This window comes from Notechis scutatus, chromosome Z, assembly GCF_049901735.1.
Source record: "Notechis scutatus isolate UNSWTSFEM ecotype Mainland chromosome Z, rNotScu1.2, whole genome shotgun sequence".
NCBI classification, from domain to species: Eukaryota; Metazoa; Chordata; class Lepidosauria; order Squamata; family Elapidae; genus Notechis; species Notechis scutatus.
In genome coordinates, this window is record NC_142025.1 from 45,325,262 (window position 1) to 45,342,278 (window position 17,017).

The window sequence follows — 17,017 nt, forward strand, 5'->3', positions numbered from 1 at the left end:
AAAAGACTGCAGGCTTGAACTTCAAAGATATGTATGCCATCAGCTCAGTTAATTTTAAGACTGTACAATCCCAATTTCTTTTCAACAAATTAACTAGTTCCAAATCACATTCCTTTTGTGAATCTAATTTCAGAAGAACATGCCTCTGTATATTTTCCACTGCCATGATCATTTCATCAATTTTTTTAAAGAAGCATTCAACTAAAGATTGCATGTTACCAAATGGTTTTTTTCAGCCAGTCTGTTTATTTTAATTCAATCCATTGTTGCTGTGTATAAGTTAACCAGGAAACAAAAAACATAAAGCAAAGTGAAGAAATAAATCAAAAGAACAGAAAAGATATGTCAATCCAAAGTTAAAAGGAAAAATTAAAAAAATAAACTCAAAATATTTTGCAATCTAATAAAGTTCAAAAAACCCAGTGGTGAAAGTCTAATATGATGTAAATCAAATAAAAACACTTCACCATCCAAAGACGCTTCACATTTCCATACAGAAAAGCAAAAATTATTCAAAATAACCTAAATCAAAACGAAGAGAAAAAAAAGTTAAAATCCAGCAAGGGGTTAAAGTAGGTCAGCATTCGACCAGCCAATCAACTTTTAAAGACAAAAAGTAAAGCAGTAAATTCAAAAAGTGAAAGTTAATATCTAGGCATTGTTAGAAAATGAAATGTTGAAAGGAAGATGGATGCCCTGACTTTTCGACTTCTCCCAAAGAGAACTGGAATCTTCAAGACTCTCCTTCCTAGATGGGTCCACCACCATCCAAAAGTCATCTGAGTTATTCCTAAATGCTCCCATTCAAATCCAGGAAGCTGCTCTTCCAGAGAGCAGCTCTGGCAGCAAAACCAGCAAATTATCATCAGGAAAGGAAAACATTCATACCATTCAGCAGCCATCTTGGGGGAGTCCTCAATCCTGTGACTTTTTAAAATGATTTTCGATTCAAATACTATCTAGATTACTCTGCTTGATTTGCAGGCATCAGCTATATTCAGCTTGGTACTACCATCTCACGGGTGGAATGAGGTGAGGAACCAATATTGCAAAGAGATATAAATGTTGACATATAGCATGTTCAACTTCACTCCAACCTGGCTGGCCCTTCTTCAAAAGCCTTATTCTTTGCTCAACTAATCTAAATGTAAGTATAAATCTAAATGTATAACAATTTCTTTTTGAAGATCTTTTTGTCATGTTGTAGAATAATTATTTTTGTTAGCTCTCTTGTCCCAAAAATCTTAGTATTAATGTCCTGAAATTTTAGACACTAGGAACATAGCTAAGAAGAAAAATGTATCTTTAAAGTATCACAGTCAATCCATGTGAATAATCCTGTTGATTTCATAGGACACATCAAGATCATAGAACTTAATGTTCCTAAACCATACCTTCAGAGTAGGCAGGTACAGGTTACTCTTACTGAACATTAACTGAACGTTCACAAAGCAAAATTTATAATTTTCCAGGCTTTTTTTCTTCCTTTATCATGATTATTAATTTTAGTAATATCAATTATTGTTTAAATAGTTGCATGTATATTTTTCTGTCAATTTGTTGTAATAAACTCCCTTTTTCTACAAGTGGGTTACAATGTCCTCCACCCATTCTCAAGTTGGAACTAGCTGCATAAAGGTTCATGTCCTCATTGCAGATCACTATTTTGACTCCTCTCCTCTGTTCCCAGTTGCTGTCAGTTTCAGAGTTTCTTCCAATGTAAAAAAAAACCTAATGGACTTTAAAGATTTTGAGGTTGCCTTTGGATGGTGTTAGAAAGGGGATAAGCTAACAATTATTGCAAGAGCTGAGAGCAGAGGAATGGAGGAAGACTGGAGGTATGGTATCATAAAGCTGCTGATTCTGCTTCATCATTAAACTTGTGTTGTCCCAGCCAGTCTATGGGAGTTGGATAGTTACTTAGGAATTGTGAGCTGTCCCCTTAAGGGAATGCATCATGGTAAATGTAGTTAAAGGTATCCTGGGAAATGTAGTTCATGTCACTTGGCTACATCTGTAATCCTGATTGGTCATTAAATTGACTCTCGAGGGGTTGAGAGAGGTTTCCTCCATTCTTGCCTGGACTCATGAACTGATAAGCAGCTTACCGCTACGTGATGGGTTAGGAAAATAACCATCTTTTACCTGCAATGCTGATGTACAAAGGATTGGTCATTATAGAGGAGCTTCGCCACAAATGTGAGTTATGAAGATACCTGATGTACCAATAAATGTACTTTGTTATGGATGTTTTGTGGAATTATCTATCTGCATCTGCACAGCCACAAATCCACCTCTGTGCATGAGACAAGACAGAAAAAACCTTTTTTTCCAATCAACCTCCATGTTGTTTCCAGGGTCTTTCTCCCAGCTTGGAACTGAACCAGATGTATTTTCCTTCTTAATAGTACCATAGTTAAGTGCAAGTGGGAACATGACTGACAATATCTCTTTTCTCAAGCATCTGGCCTTTTAATGCTCTAAGGCAGTGACATAAAGAAAGAATGCAGTAGGAAGTATGCAAATAGAAAGAATGTTGAGGAGCATCAGATGCACTGTAGCTATATTCCTGATCACCACATAGTATTTGCCCTTCATTCCTAGTATATCGGTGGGATTCAAATTTTTTTACTACTGGTTCTGTGGGCATGGCTTGGTGGGCATGGCAGGGGAAGGATATTGTAAAATCTCCAGTCAGAGGTGGTATTTGCTGGTTGGCCGAACTACTCAAAATTTCCACCACTGGTTCTCCAGAACTGGTCAGAACCTGCTGAATACCACCTCTGCCATCTTTTGCTGTGGCAAAATGAAACTAAAGGCTTGCTGGAAGTTGAAATCTGCCCATCTTAAAGTTGCCAACTTTGAAAAACACTGCATTAAGATGTTAAATCACAAGTTAAGAGCAAATACTTTATTCTTCATTTAAATAGTTGATTTAGACATAGCAATATAACAATTTCAGTTACCTTCATCTGGTCATAAATATTATATAATCTCTGTAATCATTTTTTTCATATGATTAACTGATGGGTTTGAAATCTATGCTTTGGAATGCTAACAATCAGTGTTTCTCAGTACTCTGTAATACTTACATTGTGCCTTCTTCCCAATTTTTGTACTATTTCAAAGTTCATAACTTCCTTTCAAATTATTATTTGTAACATGAAATAAAATACTACTTTTTTCCATAAAATTTTCACAATTAGAAAATAACATATTTAAAGAATGTGAAGTAGTTCTTGATGTGACTTCACTGACAATGTGCTATGACATTATGTTCTCTCTCAAGTAATCCGTCTGAATGATTCAGTGTAAAAGTAATCCGTAACATTCCCTTGTATCCTAGCAACTAGCCTGGCAGGCTTGGCATCTCTAGGAAAGCAATACTTTCAGAATGAGCGACAGTGACATCACAGGACATCAGGCAAAGTAGAAGCAAACTTGTTGTTTAAAGAAACAGGCTTACAATTTTTCAGTACGTTTGCCAAGTAGTAGTAAAAATATCAAAATTGTTTTGCTTTTGGCAGATTCCAGGTGGATTACAGAGTCTCTAGAACACCCATATTTGTTGCAAACTAATGCAACTGAAAAATAGGTGAAGGAATATGCCAAATTGATATACAAACTGCTATCAGAAAAAAGTTTTACAAAACTTTTCTCTGATACAAAGCAATAAGGGCAGATTTTTAAAAAGATAGAACATGATAACGGGAATATGAAAAAGTATATTTTATTTTATATATTGTATTTACATTTACTGAACTGTAAATTTATTTCATTTTTTGGTTCTAGAGTTCTACATGAAGAGTTAAGATAGTGACTAGAAAAGGCTGTCCTTGCAAAATGGGAGTCATTACATGTGTTGTATTCTGAAAACAACAACAACAACAACAACAATAATAGAAATGCAATGAGTGCCACACCAGTAAAATACCATACTGTAAGTTGATTAGTAGCCATTACATTTAGCAGAATAGAGCAAAACTAAAGTATTTGTATGAAAATTGCTATCTTTGTGTATGTCAGCTTTTTTCTCCTACTCTGCAATTTATGGGGGAAAATATTCTTCTGTTGGAATTATGACACATTATTACACACTTAAGCATAGTTTGATCTTGCTAATCAAGAAAAAATGTATCCTACAATTATGTTCCCATTACTGGCATAGTAAGAACTGATTCATGGGTAGAATTTAAAGAGCTGCATAGATTATATGGGAATTAAACCAGCACTGTGTACAAAGCCACTGGCAAAACATTCATATCCAGTGATGTCAGCCTGCATTAAGATTGCTTTTCTGTCACTAACAAATTCTACAAGTGTAACAAATTGAATGCAGTTAGATAAGAAAAAAATATGCTTTATTTGCCCTCCTGTTTAAAAAAAATCTATTTTTTCTCACTTTCATGTTCCATGTTTCAGGTTTATCTCATAAGTTTTTACATCTATTATCTATTAACAAATCTTATTAGTAGAGGTGTCACTGTATTTTGTAAATACCTTGTACATATCAGCTCTATAATAAGTAGAAGCAACAGTACCTCATATTACAAACTAACGGCTGAGTTGATTCAAGTCAATATTTGTTTTAACTATGATTTGAAGACAATAATACATTACTTTCACTTATAATGAAATCTTCAGACCTGAGGTTTTCAGTGTTGTCCCCTTGGTAGAGTGACCTGCGTGGGCCTCACCTGGTGGCCTTGGGGCTGCCTGTCCAATTGACTTGCTAATTTCCATCAGCACATTACAATGCCAAGCATTCCGTGAGCTGGCAGGCCACAGACACACTCCTGGTAGCCATAGTGCCTACAATTTATTGTCAAAGTTACAATGAGTTCCCCCAGTCAAAAAAGATAAAATATCTGCAAACCCATAATGACTAAATTCACAAACATACTAAGCCAAAAGAAACTACCTTATGGCTTCGTAAGGCATAATCTTAATTTTTTTTTTATCATCTCTCCTTCTCCAAGAATTAAAAAAGTATAAGGGTAGCTTTTTGTAGCAAAAGCTCTTTTACAAGAAGTGTGGTTAAAATGAGTGTTTTGTAACATTACAATATTTCATTTATTACTAAGTAGAAGAGAAGAAACCTCCAAACATGTATTTCCCCTTCCTACCAAAAAAAAAAGAGCTAGACATTAATCACTTCTGCCAAGATTAATCAGAAAACAGTTTAACAGGTTGGACATGTATGCCTACATAAACGTTTTCTCAGACTAGGAAAGGGTGACATTAAAGGAATAGATGAAGAGATTATGAGACAAGTGCTATGGCAACAAAACGACATACAACACTGTCCCAGCCTAAAGGGCAACACTTTTTTTTTTTTAGCAATAAGTTATTCGCTTTTTTCCAGGAAATCTTGTGACACCCATGCAGGGCTGGGGAATTCTGGGAATTGTAGTCTGCACTTACTAAGATTTAAAAATACTGGTCTACATCACAATAGATATTTAAGTCAAGGATACTTGTTGGTACTAAGTAACCAGAACAACACAAGCCAAACATATAATTAAGCCTAAGTAAATTATTACTTCATTAATGGTAAACATATCTAAACTATTATTAATCACTGAGTTTACAAACACATCATATTCCTTTTGTCTAGTCATTTTCTATATTTTATTACTTGTGAAAGTTTAATTTTAAAAAATAACATGCTGACTTCCTTAGTAAAGTCCTGAGTTTATAATACACCTCAGTCTTATTAATTTCAACAACAGTAAAGGATTTCATTTAGTTTGATAGAACCCAAACTATTAGTGCTGGATTTCAAAAAAAAAGTCCAGAGTAGCAGTGAGAAATGGAACTCTAATTGTACTGAAGTCTAGTGGTCACTTGAATATTTTCTGGCATGATGTTCTTATCCTTAGTAATCCTAATTACTTGTGCCTATTTTTTTTAAATCCATCAGGGAAGTCTCTATATTTGTACTCAATGAAAAGTGAGCCCTCACTGAGCTCAGTAAGGATGATTTGGAAGAACATACTGTATTTTATTTTTTAAAAAAATACAGGCAAAAAATAACCAATCTGATTAAGGTTAAATGTGAGTGTGCACGCCCCTTCACACTTTTTTATTTAGAAAAAATAAGCTATTATTTAGAGAGAGAGAAAAACTTGTGTTCTCTCTCATTCCCAGAAAGTACCACAGTCCAAGCCACTGGGTCTTATGAGGCCTGAGTCTGAATTTGTTCTCCTATCTACCAGTAGATCTCAGAAGCATCCATATACCAAGAGAGAACTTCAGCAGCATTACTTGAAGGGGCCAGGGTTGAAATGTACAACTGAGATTCATCAACATACTGATGATATCTAACTCCATGCTGATGCAATATTCTACCCAATGGCCTCATTTAGAAGCTAAATTGGAGAAGGGGCAGAAGAAGCACTGCAGTACTCTGCAAAGCAAGAACTTTCAGCCAGATCTTTAGATTGATTATACCAAAGCTATATTGCAGTTGGCAGCTCTTTTTTCAGAGTAAGAGCCAGAAAGTGAATCTATACACCCAGCTTTCACTCATTTAAAGTCAGCTATGGTGGATGGCTATCATCACCAAGTTGCATGGATGAAACAGAATACCGTATTTGCCGGCGTATAAGATGACTTTTTTGCCCTGAAAAACATGCCTCCAAGTGGGGGTCGTCTTATACGGCGAGTATATAACAAAGGTCGTCTTATACGCCGGCAAATACGTTGTTGTCACTCGGTGCAAGAGCGACGGGGGCAGAGCTCCGCAACTTGCGAAGCCCCTTCAAGCCCAGCCGGAGTCTCTCTTCCTCCTCCTCCCCACCCACCCACCCACTCCGCTCGTGCGAGCGGACAGGCAGGCTCCAGGCTTTACCCCCATCCCTCACCTCCTTCCATCCCCTCCACCACCACCCCAGTGGCAGAAACTTCGCCGCACGTGGGGACGAGTGGAGGGGTGGGAGAGCAGCAACGCAGCTCAAAGCTGAGAAAGCGCCATCCTTGCTTTTGTGCTTCGGGAAGAGTTCGTGTTTTTTGTTTTTTGTTTTTCTCCCAGGAATGGGATGCTGCTCGTGCGATTTTCTTTGGGAATTTTTCTCTTCCCGGTTTCAGCCTTTGCTCCGAATCCCCCCCCCCCCCCGATTCACTTCTGGAAAGGATGCTTGTGTAACTCTTTTCCTAAGCGTTGCTGGGGTGGAGGGGGGGGCAGTGTGCAGCGTGAGCGAGAGGCTCTTTTCCTTTCTCCCTGAGCGCAAAACCGTCTGCCTTCTTCTCTCTTGGACGGACCGAGCAAGGCTAATAAGATAATAATAAGATAATAAGATAAGATCCTAAGCGCGTTGTGGAAACAGATCTGGATCTCATTGGAGAAAGATAGCAAATGAATGAACTGGACTTTTGGCAAGTCTCGGGGTAGGAACTCGACGCTTTCTGGAAAGTTAGTGAGCAGGAAAATAGACATCCTTTCCGCTTTCTCCCAGCGTGGGTATTTCATTATCCCTCCCTGTAAGAAGTAACAACCACAAAGCCAAGGGAAAAAACGATGCGCAGGAAAAAGCCACAGTAGGAAGCAAAGATTTCTCCCCCCCCCACCCTCTCTCTCTGAAATAATTAATGTCGCAATCAGTGTGGTGCACCCTTGGAGACAAATTGGTTGGGGAGGTGGAAAGATATTAAGAAACAACTCGACTGTTTTTCGTCCAGTTTTATTTTTATTTATTTATTTTCCCCTGAAAAAAGCAGATCGCTCAACAGTGTCACAAAGAAAGGGAGAGGAATTGAGTGCCAGCCTGAGAAAGGCGAAGCTGCCTCTCTAAAGCATTTGTAAGGCTTTGTAAGTTTGGGGGAAAGGGGCGGGGGTGTCAATCAAGAATTATATCCAGAATACCCCAAGTGTTACAACTTACCGTATTTGCCGGCGTATGACTTTTTTGCCCTGAAAAACATGCCTCCAAGTGGGGGGTCGTCTTATACGGCAAGTATATAACAAACTCTATATTTTGAGTGGAAATGTTGGGGGCTCGTCTTATACGCCCAGTCGTTTTATACGCCGGCAAATACGGTATTTATATTCAATGTAGATTTGAGTTACAATGGCAATTAGGACCAGAATTTCTGTAACTAAGTGATACAGTCACATAAGCCCATCACTTAGCGATGGCAATCCTGTTAGACTCAGTTGCTGTCCTAACCTTAGGACCACACAAGTTGTTGAGCAGGAAGAGGTAGAAATCACAGGCAAGGAGCATAGAGAGATGCACGAATGTTGCAGGACATGGGCGATACTAAAGGCAGGGGCCACAGTGCAAGTGGAAGACTGGAGGCCACAGGGGCTGGTGGCCACTGGTCCATGGGATCTACAGTGGAACTTCTCAGGAGAAAAAATGATGGATAAAGTTATGGGACTGACTTGCTACCTTCTATGCTCACTTCCCCATCTGTGCTTATGGGAACTTGGCAGGGAAGATCATAAATGGCAATTCCGTGATTGTGGGATACTGTAACTATCCTAAGTACAAGCTGGCTGCCAAGTGTCCAAATCACAATCAAGTGACCAAAGCTACGCTATAATAACTGGAACCTCAGAGACTGGTCATAAGTATGACTCATTCAGTTCTGTCAACTTCGAATGGTTACTGAATGAGTGGTTATAATTCAAGAATTACCTATATAAACAAATGTCCCTTTTCTACACATCCTGTTGGCTAACTATTGCAGAGCTGGCAGAGAATTTATTAACTATTCGCACTAAAAACAAGGTGCTGGATTACAGTGCAAGAAGAAATAATTTAATTATTGGGGAAAAGCCATTTTAACTAGTGCGGTTAGCTTGCCCTTTTGTAATGTGACAGCAGGAGAAATTGAACTTAAATATATTGTCTTTTAGACCATTGAAATTAAAAGTACATTAATAATAATTAATGTGGATGGTACTTTTGAACCATCATAGACACTTGTTTTTATTAGGAAAGATTAAGGGCCAAACAACATATAGCTTAAATTAAAGAATGAGCCATCTGACTGTTGTTTTTAACTACTTACTATGATAAGGAACCTATTAAGTCCCTCCTTTGAAATCATTTCTCCCCTCCAAAAATATTACTAGTTTAGCTAGAAAGAAAAGCTAAGCACTTTATGAGGCTGTAAATTTTGCCAATTTATTAACTAAAAACATAGGGGAGACTAATTTAAGGGACAGGAGGCACAGTAATTTCAGGGAGAGGGAATGTCTCAGAGAGAAAGTGTAAGCTCTTTTTCACATGATGCTGCTGCTTTAAAGGTGAAACTACCCATAGTTCTTTTTAAAGCATTTAAACTGAAATCTGATAACAGATACTTTACATCACTGCCTATTTTAGCTCTTAGTTAAACTTTTGGAATTTACTGGAACTCTGCTGCTGTGACTTCTCTGTACACTAAAACCAATTGCTTTTAGTTCTATGCTATCATTACACACTTGTCAGATAACATATTAAAGGAGTTGTGCTGTCAATGTACTCATTCATCATCACATGATAGCACTTTGTAGCCGATGTATAAAGGTTAGTGAATGGCAGCAAGCAAAAGTACAATCATCAAGTGAGGAATATGATCATTCTGCAAACTTGTATACAAATAAAAGGTATGGTTTCTAAATATAAACAATACAGAGGCATATATCTTATCGCTTTTTCAAAAAATGATAGGTAGATAGGTAGATATGATTAGAAAGAAATTTAGAAAGAGATAGGTAAATGTATGAAGGGATGTAAAAATAAATGATGATAGTTTTATTTCTTAATCCATATTATTTCCAGTTCATGATTTCTTTTAGAAAAAATGAAATTCTACACTCATATTCATGACACCTTATTGATAATAAATGTTTAACATTGTAGGCATAAATTATAATCCTAAGAAAAATTGTATAGAAAGCCAAATTATTAAAAAGTCTTGGAGTTAAATTCCTACAGATTTAATGAGATGAAAAGCCTCCTAGTATTCAGTATAGCTTACTTCTAATATGTGTTTAAAATTGTAGGCATAGAGTGCAACTGTCAACCAAATTATTTAGGAGAAAGCATACATATAATTTGATAGGCTGCAATTCCAACAGTCCTAAAACACTTACTTGAGCATAAACATAACTGGCATAGTTGAAGCTCCTTCAGAATAAACAAATGTCAAATGTAAAATTATCTTCCTCATTATACAATTTCTCAATTGTCTAGGCAAATAAGTGTCTATGCTGGATAATAAGACCTCTAGCAAAAATATGTCCAATTGCATACTATAAAAATATTCCTTTAATAAATAATATTTTGGGTGTGCTTCACCAAGAATTCTGTATACATTCTATTCCCAGAGTCAGCAAATAGAGCTTTTAACAATGCAGTAATATATTTACAAACAAGACTAATGTATTTATATTCATAAATAACAACATATTTTTATCTTATGCTTTCTTTAAAAAAAGCATGTCCATCATGAATAATAGATTTGATTGTAGAGGAAAATGGTTCATTTCAGACTAATATGTATTCCTAAATTTTCATTTCAATCATTAATACCAATAGTATACTATTTCAACATAAGATAGTCCTTACAATCAAGAATTAGAATAACATATTACTGAATAAGCTATTTTCATAAGAATCACTTTCCAGATTGCTCTATTCATGAATAATTATGAAAATAGAATAATATGACCAGCACATCTGGGACTAAACAACGTTACCAGAACTCGTCAGTTATAGGAACTTACAGTGGTACAATCTGTGGGCTGGAATCAAGAGGATTTTGTTCAGCACCCTGTGTACTAATCCTTTTCTTTCTGTCTGCCCTTCAGGGATTCAGAAAAGAAGCTCCTGAAGGACAATTAGAACTCTATTTTTGTAAGGTTAGTAATAGAACTTTCAAAGCTTGCCATTTTTCTCTCTGTTCTTAGTTATACAGATAGCCCTTGACTTACAGGCATTCATTTAGCAACTGTTCAAAATTACAACAGCACTGGGAAAAAAAGACTTTTGATCAGTTTTCACACTTCCAATTATCGCAGTCCGTTCCCATAGTCACAATCAACATTTGGAAGTCTGGCAACTAGTATATATTTATAATGGCCGCAGTATTCTGAGGCATATTAATTCAATTTGCAGCCTGCCCAGTGGTTTCCAACCAGCAAAGTCAATGGGGAAACTGGATTCACTTAATTATCAATGTTTCACTTAAACAATTGTAATGACTTATTTAACTACTGTGGCAAAAAAAGGTTGAAAAATCAGTTACAACTCACTTAACAACTGCCTTGCTTAGCAGTGAAAATTCTGGTCTCGGTTGTGGTTGCTTAAGTCGAAGACTACATGTACTGTGCATAATCAAGCTGAAGTTACTCTAAATCTTTTTCTTATGCTTACTATTTCAGAAGCATTGGCCATAGAAGCATCCCAAAAATCCACTGCTACCATGAGGAAGATGAATAAGACACCGCAACCCCCTCCAAAGGACGCCACCACCATTCACCACAAGGACCTCAAGTCTGAGTCAGGATCGGGCGATGATGAGGAAGTGAACCAACTATGTTCAGAAAGATGCCAAAAAAATCTGAGAGGGAAAGCAGAAGGAATTTTGGTGTGCAGGCTGCAAGGGAAATCACCTCTGATCAGAATGCCATTTCCGTGATGCCATTTGCCACCAATGCGAGCAGAGAGGACACATTGTGAGGGCATGCTGAGCATTCAAGCCAAGTGACAGAAGACCAAGACAAGGCACACCTCCAAGGAACCAAGGAAATCAACCCGAGAACCACCGGAGTCAATTCAACCAGAACCGACGGAGCAACAAGTTGACCACAGCGAGGAGCAAGATGCACCAGATTGTGAGAGTGGGCCATTCCAGCATAGCAAACGCCAGAAAAGTCCACGTTCAAGTCACGATAGAAAGTAAACAATGTCAGATGGAAGTGGATTCAGGATCTCTTCTGTCGATGGTGTCGTGGGACACCATCAAAAGTCTAATTTCCAACCTGACAAAAGACCAGCTGGGAAAACAAAGTCTAATCCTAAAGAACTACCAAGGGAACAAGATTCCCATCATTGGCATAGGTAAATTCTGAGTGACCTTCCGAAACTACTCTGGAATCCTGCCTTTAACCGTGGTCGACTGGGACCGGCCAAGTCTGCTGGACTCGAATGGTTCAAGCCATTGGGAATCGATTTCACCGGAATTAACAGCATCACAGAAAGCAATTGGGAAGACAACCTGATGGAGGAATTCCGGGGCGTGTTTGACGGAAAATTGGGCAAATAGTTGGGGTCCCCTGTTTCTTTTAACCTAGACCCAAACATAGCTCCAATCAGACTAAAAGCAAGGTGAGTTATATTTGCGCTTAAACCAAAAATTGACGAGCAGTTAGACAAGCTCATTTCCCAAGGGATCCTAGAACCCACAGACCATGCTAAATGGGAAACCTATCGTAACACCTATAAATCCAGATGGATCTCTGCACATCTGTGCTGGCTATTGGGCCACCCTTAACTGCCCTACAACAGAGGGCATACCCCGTCCCAGTGGTGCAATACCTTTTACACTCCCTGGGGCAGGAAAAGATCTTCGCAACAAGCCTACCAGCAATTACCGGTAGACGCTGAGACAGCAGAAACACAGACAATCGTAACACACTGAGGAGCTTTCAATGTAATTACCTACAATTTGGGGTCAGCATTGCCCAGGGGCTAATCCAGAGCCTCATGGAACGATTACTGCATGGAATAAAGGGGGTGGTACCTTACTTCGACGATGTCCTCATATCAGCCGTGGACAAAGAACAATTACAAGTGCATTTAAGGGAAGTCCTAAGCCATTTCAAAGAGGCGGGGCTAATAGTAAAAAAGGAAAAATGCCAGCTAGCAGCCAACAAAGTAGAATTCCTGGGCTATCTAATAGTGAAGGGATCCACCCCACGGACAGTAAAATTAGAGCAATCAAAGAAGCCCCCAGGCCAACAAGCAAAACAGATTTGCAAGCCTTCCTTGGTCTCATTAACTTTTACCACATATTCTTACCACAGAAGGCAACAGTGGCAGAGCCACTCCACAGACTGCTTGACAAGAAAGCAGCCTGGGTTTGGGGGCAAAAAGAAGAAGCAGCGTTCCAAAAGATAAAGAGAATAATTACATCAGACCGCATACTAATCCAGTACAATGAGACTTTGCCATTAATATTAACTTGTGACGCATCACCATTCGGGGTCAGTGCGATCACCAGCCACATCTTACCAAACAGAAAAGAAGCCCCAATAGCCTTCTACTCAAAGACATTATCAAAACCGGAACGGAATTATAGCCAACTAGACAAAGAAGTGTTAGCCACAGTCACCGGAATCAAGAGATTCCACGAATACATATATGGAAGAAAGTTTACACTAGTCACAGATCACAAACCACTTTTGGGCATCATCGCAGGGGACAGAGTCACACCCCCAGAATGACACGTTGGGTAGAATTTCTGGCTGCCTACGACTACAAATTAATTTACAGGCCAGGAAGAGACATTGACCATGCCAACGCACTGAGTTGATGTCCCCTACCCATCCAGGACGAGGATCCAGCACCAGCGAAACCACACTCCAGATAGAGATATTTCAAAGAACACCAGTAACAGCAACCGATATCGCAAAAGCAACAATTAAAGACAGAACTCTGGTGCACGTTTTGAACTGGGTAGGGAGAGGGTGGCCCGAGAAAGAAAAAGCTGATGAAACGAAACCATTCAGGAACAGACAAATGGAACTATCAATACTGAAGGGGTGCGTACTATGGGGGGATTGGGTAATAATTCCCAAAAGTTTAAGGGATGATATAATGGAAATGTTGCATGCAGGGCATCCGGGAATAGTTAAAATGAAACCCCTAGCAAGGAACTATGTGTGGCGGCCAAGGATGGATAAAGAAATAGAGGCATGGACAAACCAGCCAGCACCCCCCATGGCACCCATCCATGAGTGGGAAACACCAAGAGGACCATGGTCAAGGGTATTGATTTCGCTGGGCCAGTAAAGGGACACACATTTTTTAATCGTAGTGGACGCATATTCTAAATGGCTGGAAGTCAGCATAAAGCAGTCCACAACAACAGAAGCAGTCATAAGAAATCTAAGGAAACTATTTGCCACACACAGCCTTCTGGACATAATAGTATCCAACAATGGGCCTCAGTTCACAGCTACCCAGTTTGAGGGGTTCCTCACACAGAATGGGATAAGGCATGCCCTATAGGCACTGGGACACCCACCAACGAACAGACAAGTGGAATGCATGGTCCGGTACACAAAAGAAACCCTCCAGAAACTAGGGCCAGGGGATATGCAAGTGAAAATAGATAAATTATTAAGTATACAACACATAACACCCAGCACAACAACAAATAAAAGCCCTGCTGAATTACCATGGGAAGAAAGCTGAGATCACTCCTAGATAGGTTACACCCCAATTACAATCCAGACAGACCATTAGATTCGTCCAGCAAATGCCAGACATTCCAAATGGGTGATCCAGTTTACGCTAAAAACCTAACATGAACCACTTTGGGTACCGGTGATGGTAGCCCAGGTAACGGGACCCCGTTCTTACAGGGTCGACACAACTGATGGCAGAAGCTGGAGAAGACACCTTGATCAACTAAGAACCTGAGGGACAAGGGGGCACAGAGACATAAACAGAGAGGAAGGGGGAGACCCTTCACATATATACACTACAAGCAGAGAGGAAGGGGGAGACCCTTCATCCATATCCAACAATAACAGGGAGGAAGGGGGAGACCCCAACCAAACAAGGAATAACACAGAACAGGCCCTAACGACTAACGAAACACAACCCCAACAACTAAGAATAGCACTGAAAACACTGAACAGAAATAGCAGACACTTACCAGACACACACAGGCAGCAGCAAGATAGGAGAAATCGAAAGGGCGGCCTCTAGTGGAGATAAAATGGCTGCCCGAATGAGAAGGTTCCAGGAGGTTCCAATGGAGGGAGCAGGAGAAGCGATAAGTCCATCCGAACAGTTCAAACACCAGCCCATGACTGAGCTGTGCAGGTCCGGTCGTACCCATAAGAGCCCCGCCTACCTACATGATTACGTGCATTAGGTGGGACAGGATTGGTTGAACCGGACCAGGTGGGGATGGGTGTTAGATGTTTACATATGCACCTCTGATTGGTTGGTCCGCGGCGGCGGGAATTTAAAAAGCCATCACTGGTTGTAGCCGGGAGCAGCTCCGCTGTAAAATGAGCTGCCATGGCTGCCGCGTGTTGCTCTGAACAATGCAATAAAGAAGTTAAGCAGTCAGAGCCTCCCACGTTATCTCTTGCCCACAATTTAACAACAATGCAACCTAGTTCCAATGTACAAATTCATCTCCAGCAGAGATGGGGACTTTGTTGATGACCAAGGTTGCCCTTTATATTGAAACTGGGAGAGGGGCTGGATTGGGCATAGGGATAGGACACGTAGGCAGGGTTAATCATAGTGGAAATTTTCTCTTTTTTCTTACTTTGTTGAGAGTGGAATACTTTTGCATTAATAAACTATTAAGTCTCTTTTAAAGCTTTATACTTTTATAATCATAGAGAGAAAGAGTAAATTACAGTTTTCACTCATGTCCCAGTTGAGAATAACAGGAAATCACATCTCTGACTTTGAACAATCATGTCCCAGTCAGCTGTACTGGCAGAGGGATATAAGAAGCCACAAAGTTTTGTGGTTTGCAGTTTGCTTACCTTTGAGCCAGGAGGTTTGGATGGGTGTGTGATGCCTAGTACTTCACAATAGACCAAAGAATTGTAACCTCAGCTTCCAATTCTTGATCAATCCTTTGATTTCTTACACCGAGTTTCCTTAGAAAGCCTAAGCCTTAGGATGATTGTTCATAGCTGTAACTGTTTGCTCAGCCAATGGGGAAACCTTAGTTAGAGCTCTTGGGAGGCTGGAGAAGTGATGGGAGTTGATTGACAGGAGCCAAGACAGGAGGAAAATTCTGATAGCTCAAATCCACACATCAGGGTATCCAAATTAAAAATAATAATAAATCTGACAGTGGTATTTTACTGACAGTAAAAATAGCTTTTACCTATCCAGCCTAACTTTAACTGTGCATTTTAGTGGCCAGAGAATATTAGTTCTTGTCAGAGAAAGGAGTTAAGACATTTTTAGTTTTTTTGTTATCTTTCCCCAGTCTAACAAATAACTAAACTGGTTATGTGTTTCAATTTTTAGTGGAAAACTCTGCTGATCTGGAGGTGAAGGTCAGTCACAACTTTCACTCCTCGAAGTTCATTGGAAACCTTCACTCCAGCAGAGTCTTCTCCGGCTAGAATTACTTTTTTTGTTCAAGAAGAAACAGAAGAAATACAGTAGTAAATACAGAATGTCCACATTGCTGCCATGGTAACCCATGATTGGTTCCTTACTAATATTCTTTCCAAGACAAGAAGAGGAAGAAAGATGGCCAAAGCTCACACACTTCCTGTTTCTACCTACCACACCAAAGAGTATAATGGTCCAAATACTCTTGAGCAGACTTCTACCCTGTTCTCAGCCCAGAAGCTGAGCCTCTCACCAAACATCCTAGAACTTTTAACTCTGCCTTGTGGTTTAGAGGAACTGGAAAATGACTACCGGTAAAGTGCTAACCAGCTACAGGGAGCATTTTGGGAGGATTCATAATATAATTATATAAATAACATAATATATAAATACAAGAATAAAAGGGAGGGAGAACATCTGGTGGAGGTATGAGGTGAGGGTTAGATACTTAAGACTTCTTTAGATAGGAAGTATATAGACACACTTCATTTCAAAGTTTAGTTGTTTTTTTTAAATTAAACTATTTTACAATACATCCTCCTGGTGTGGGTATATGCCCACAATGACTTTAAACAATCATTTTATAATGACACTATAAAAGCCCAAAATATGAAACCAATAAAGCAGGAGTGGTAGAGGAAACAGCAAAGCTAAAGTAGAATAAAGATTTAAAAGCCCAGGGTCAAACTTGGTTAAAA

General features: G+C 39.2%; 1 protein-coding gene across 1 annotated transcript in view; it reads left to right on the forward strand.

The window, feature by feature from the left end:
* CZH10orf67 (chromosome Z C10orf67 homolog) overlaps positions 1-17,017 on the forward strand; it is a 109,119-nt gene that overhangs the window by 4,746 nt on the left and 87,356 nt on the right. Inside the window, exon 2 of the mRNA XM_087947187.1 lies at positions 985-1,147. Coding sequence (XP_087803313.1) covers positions 1,146-1,147 — 2 coding nt within the window. The 5' untranslated portion in view covers positions 985-1,145. The remainder of the gene's footprint in view (positions 1-984; positions 1,148-17,017) is intronic.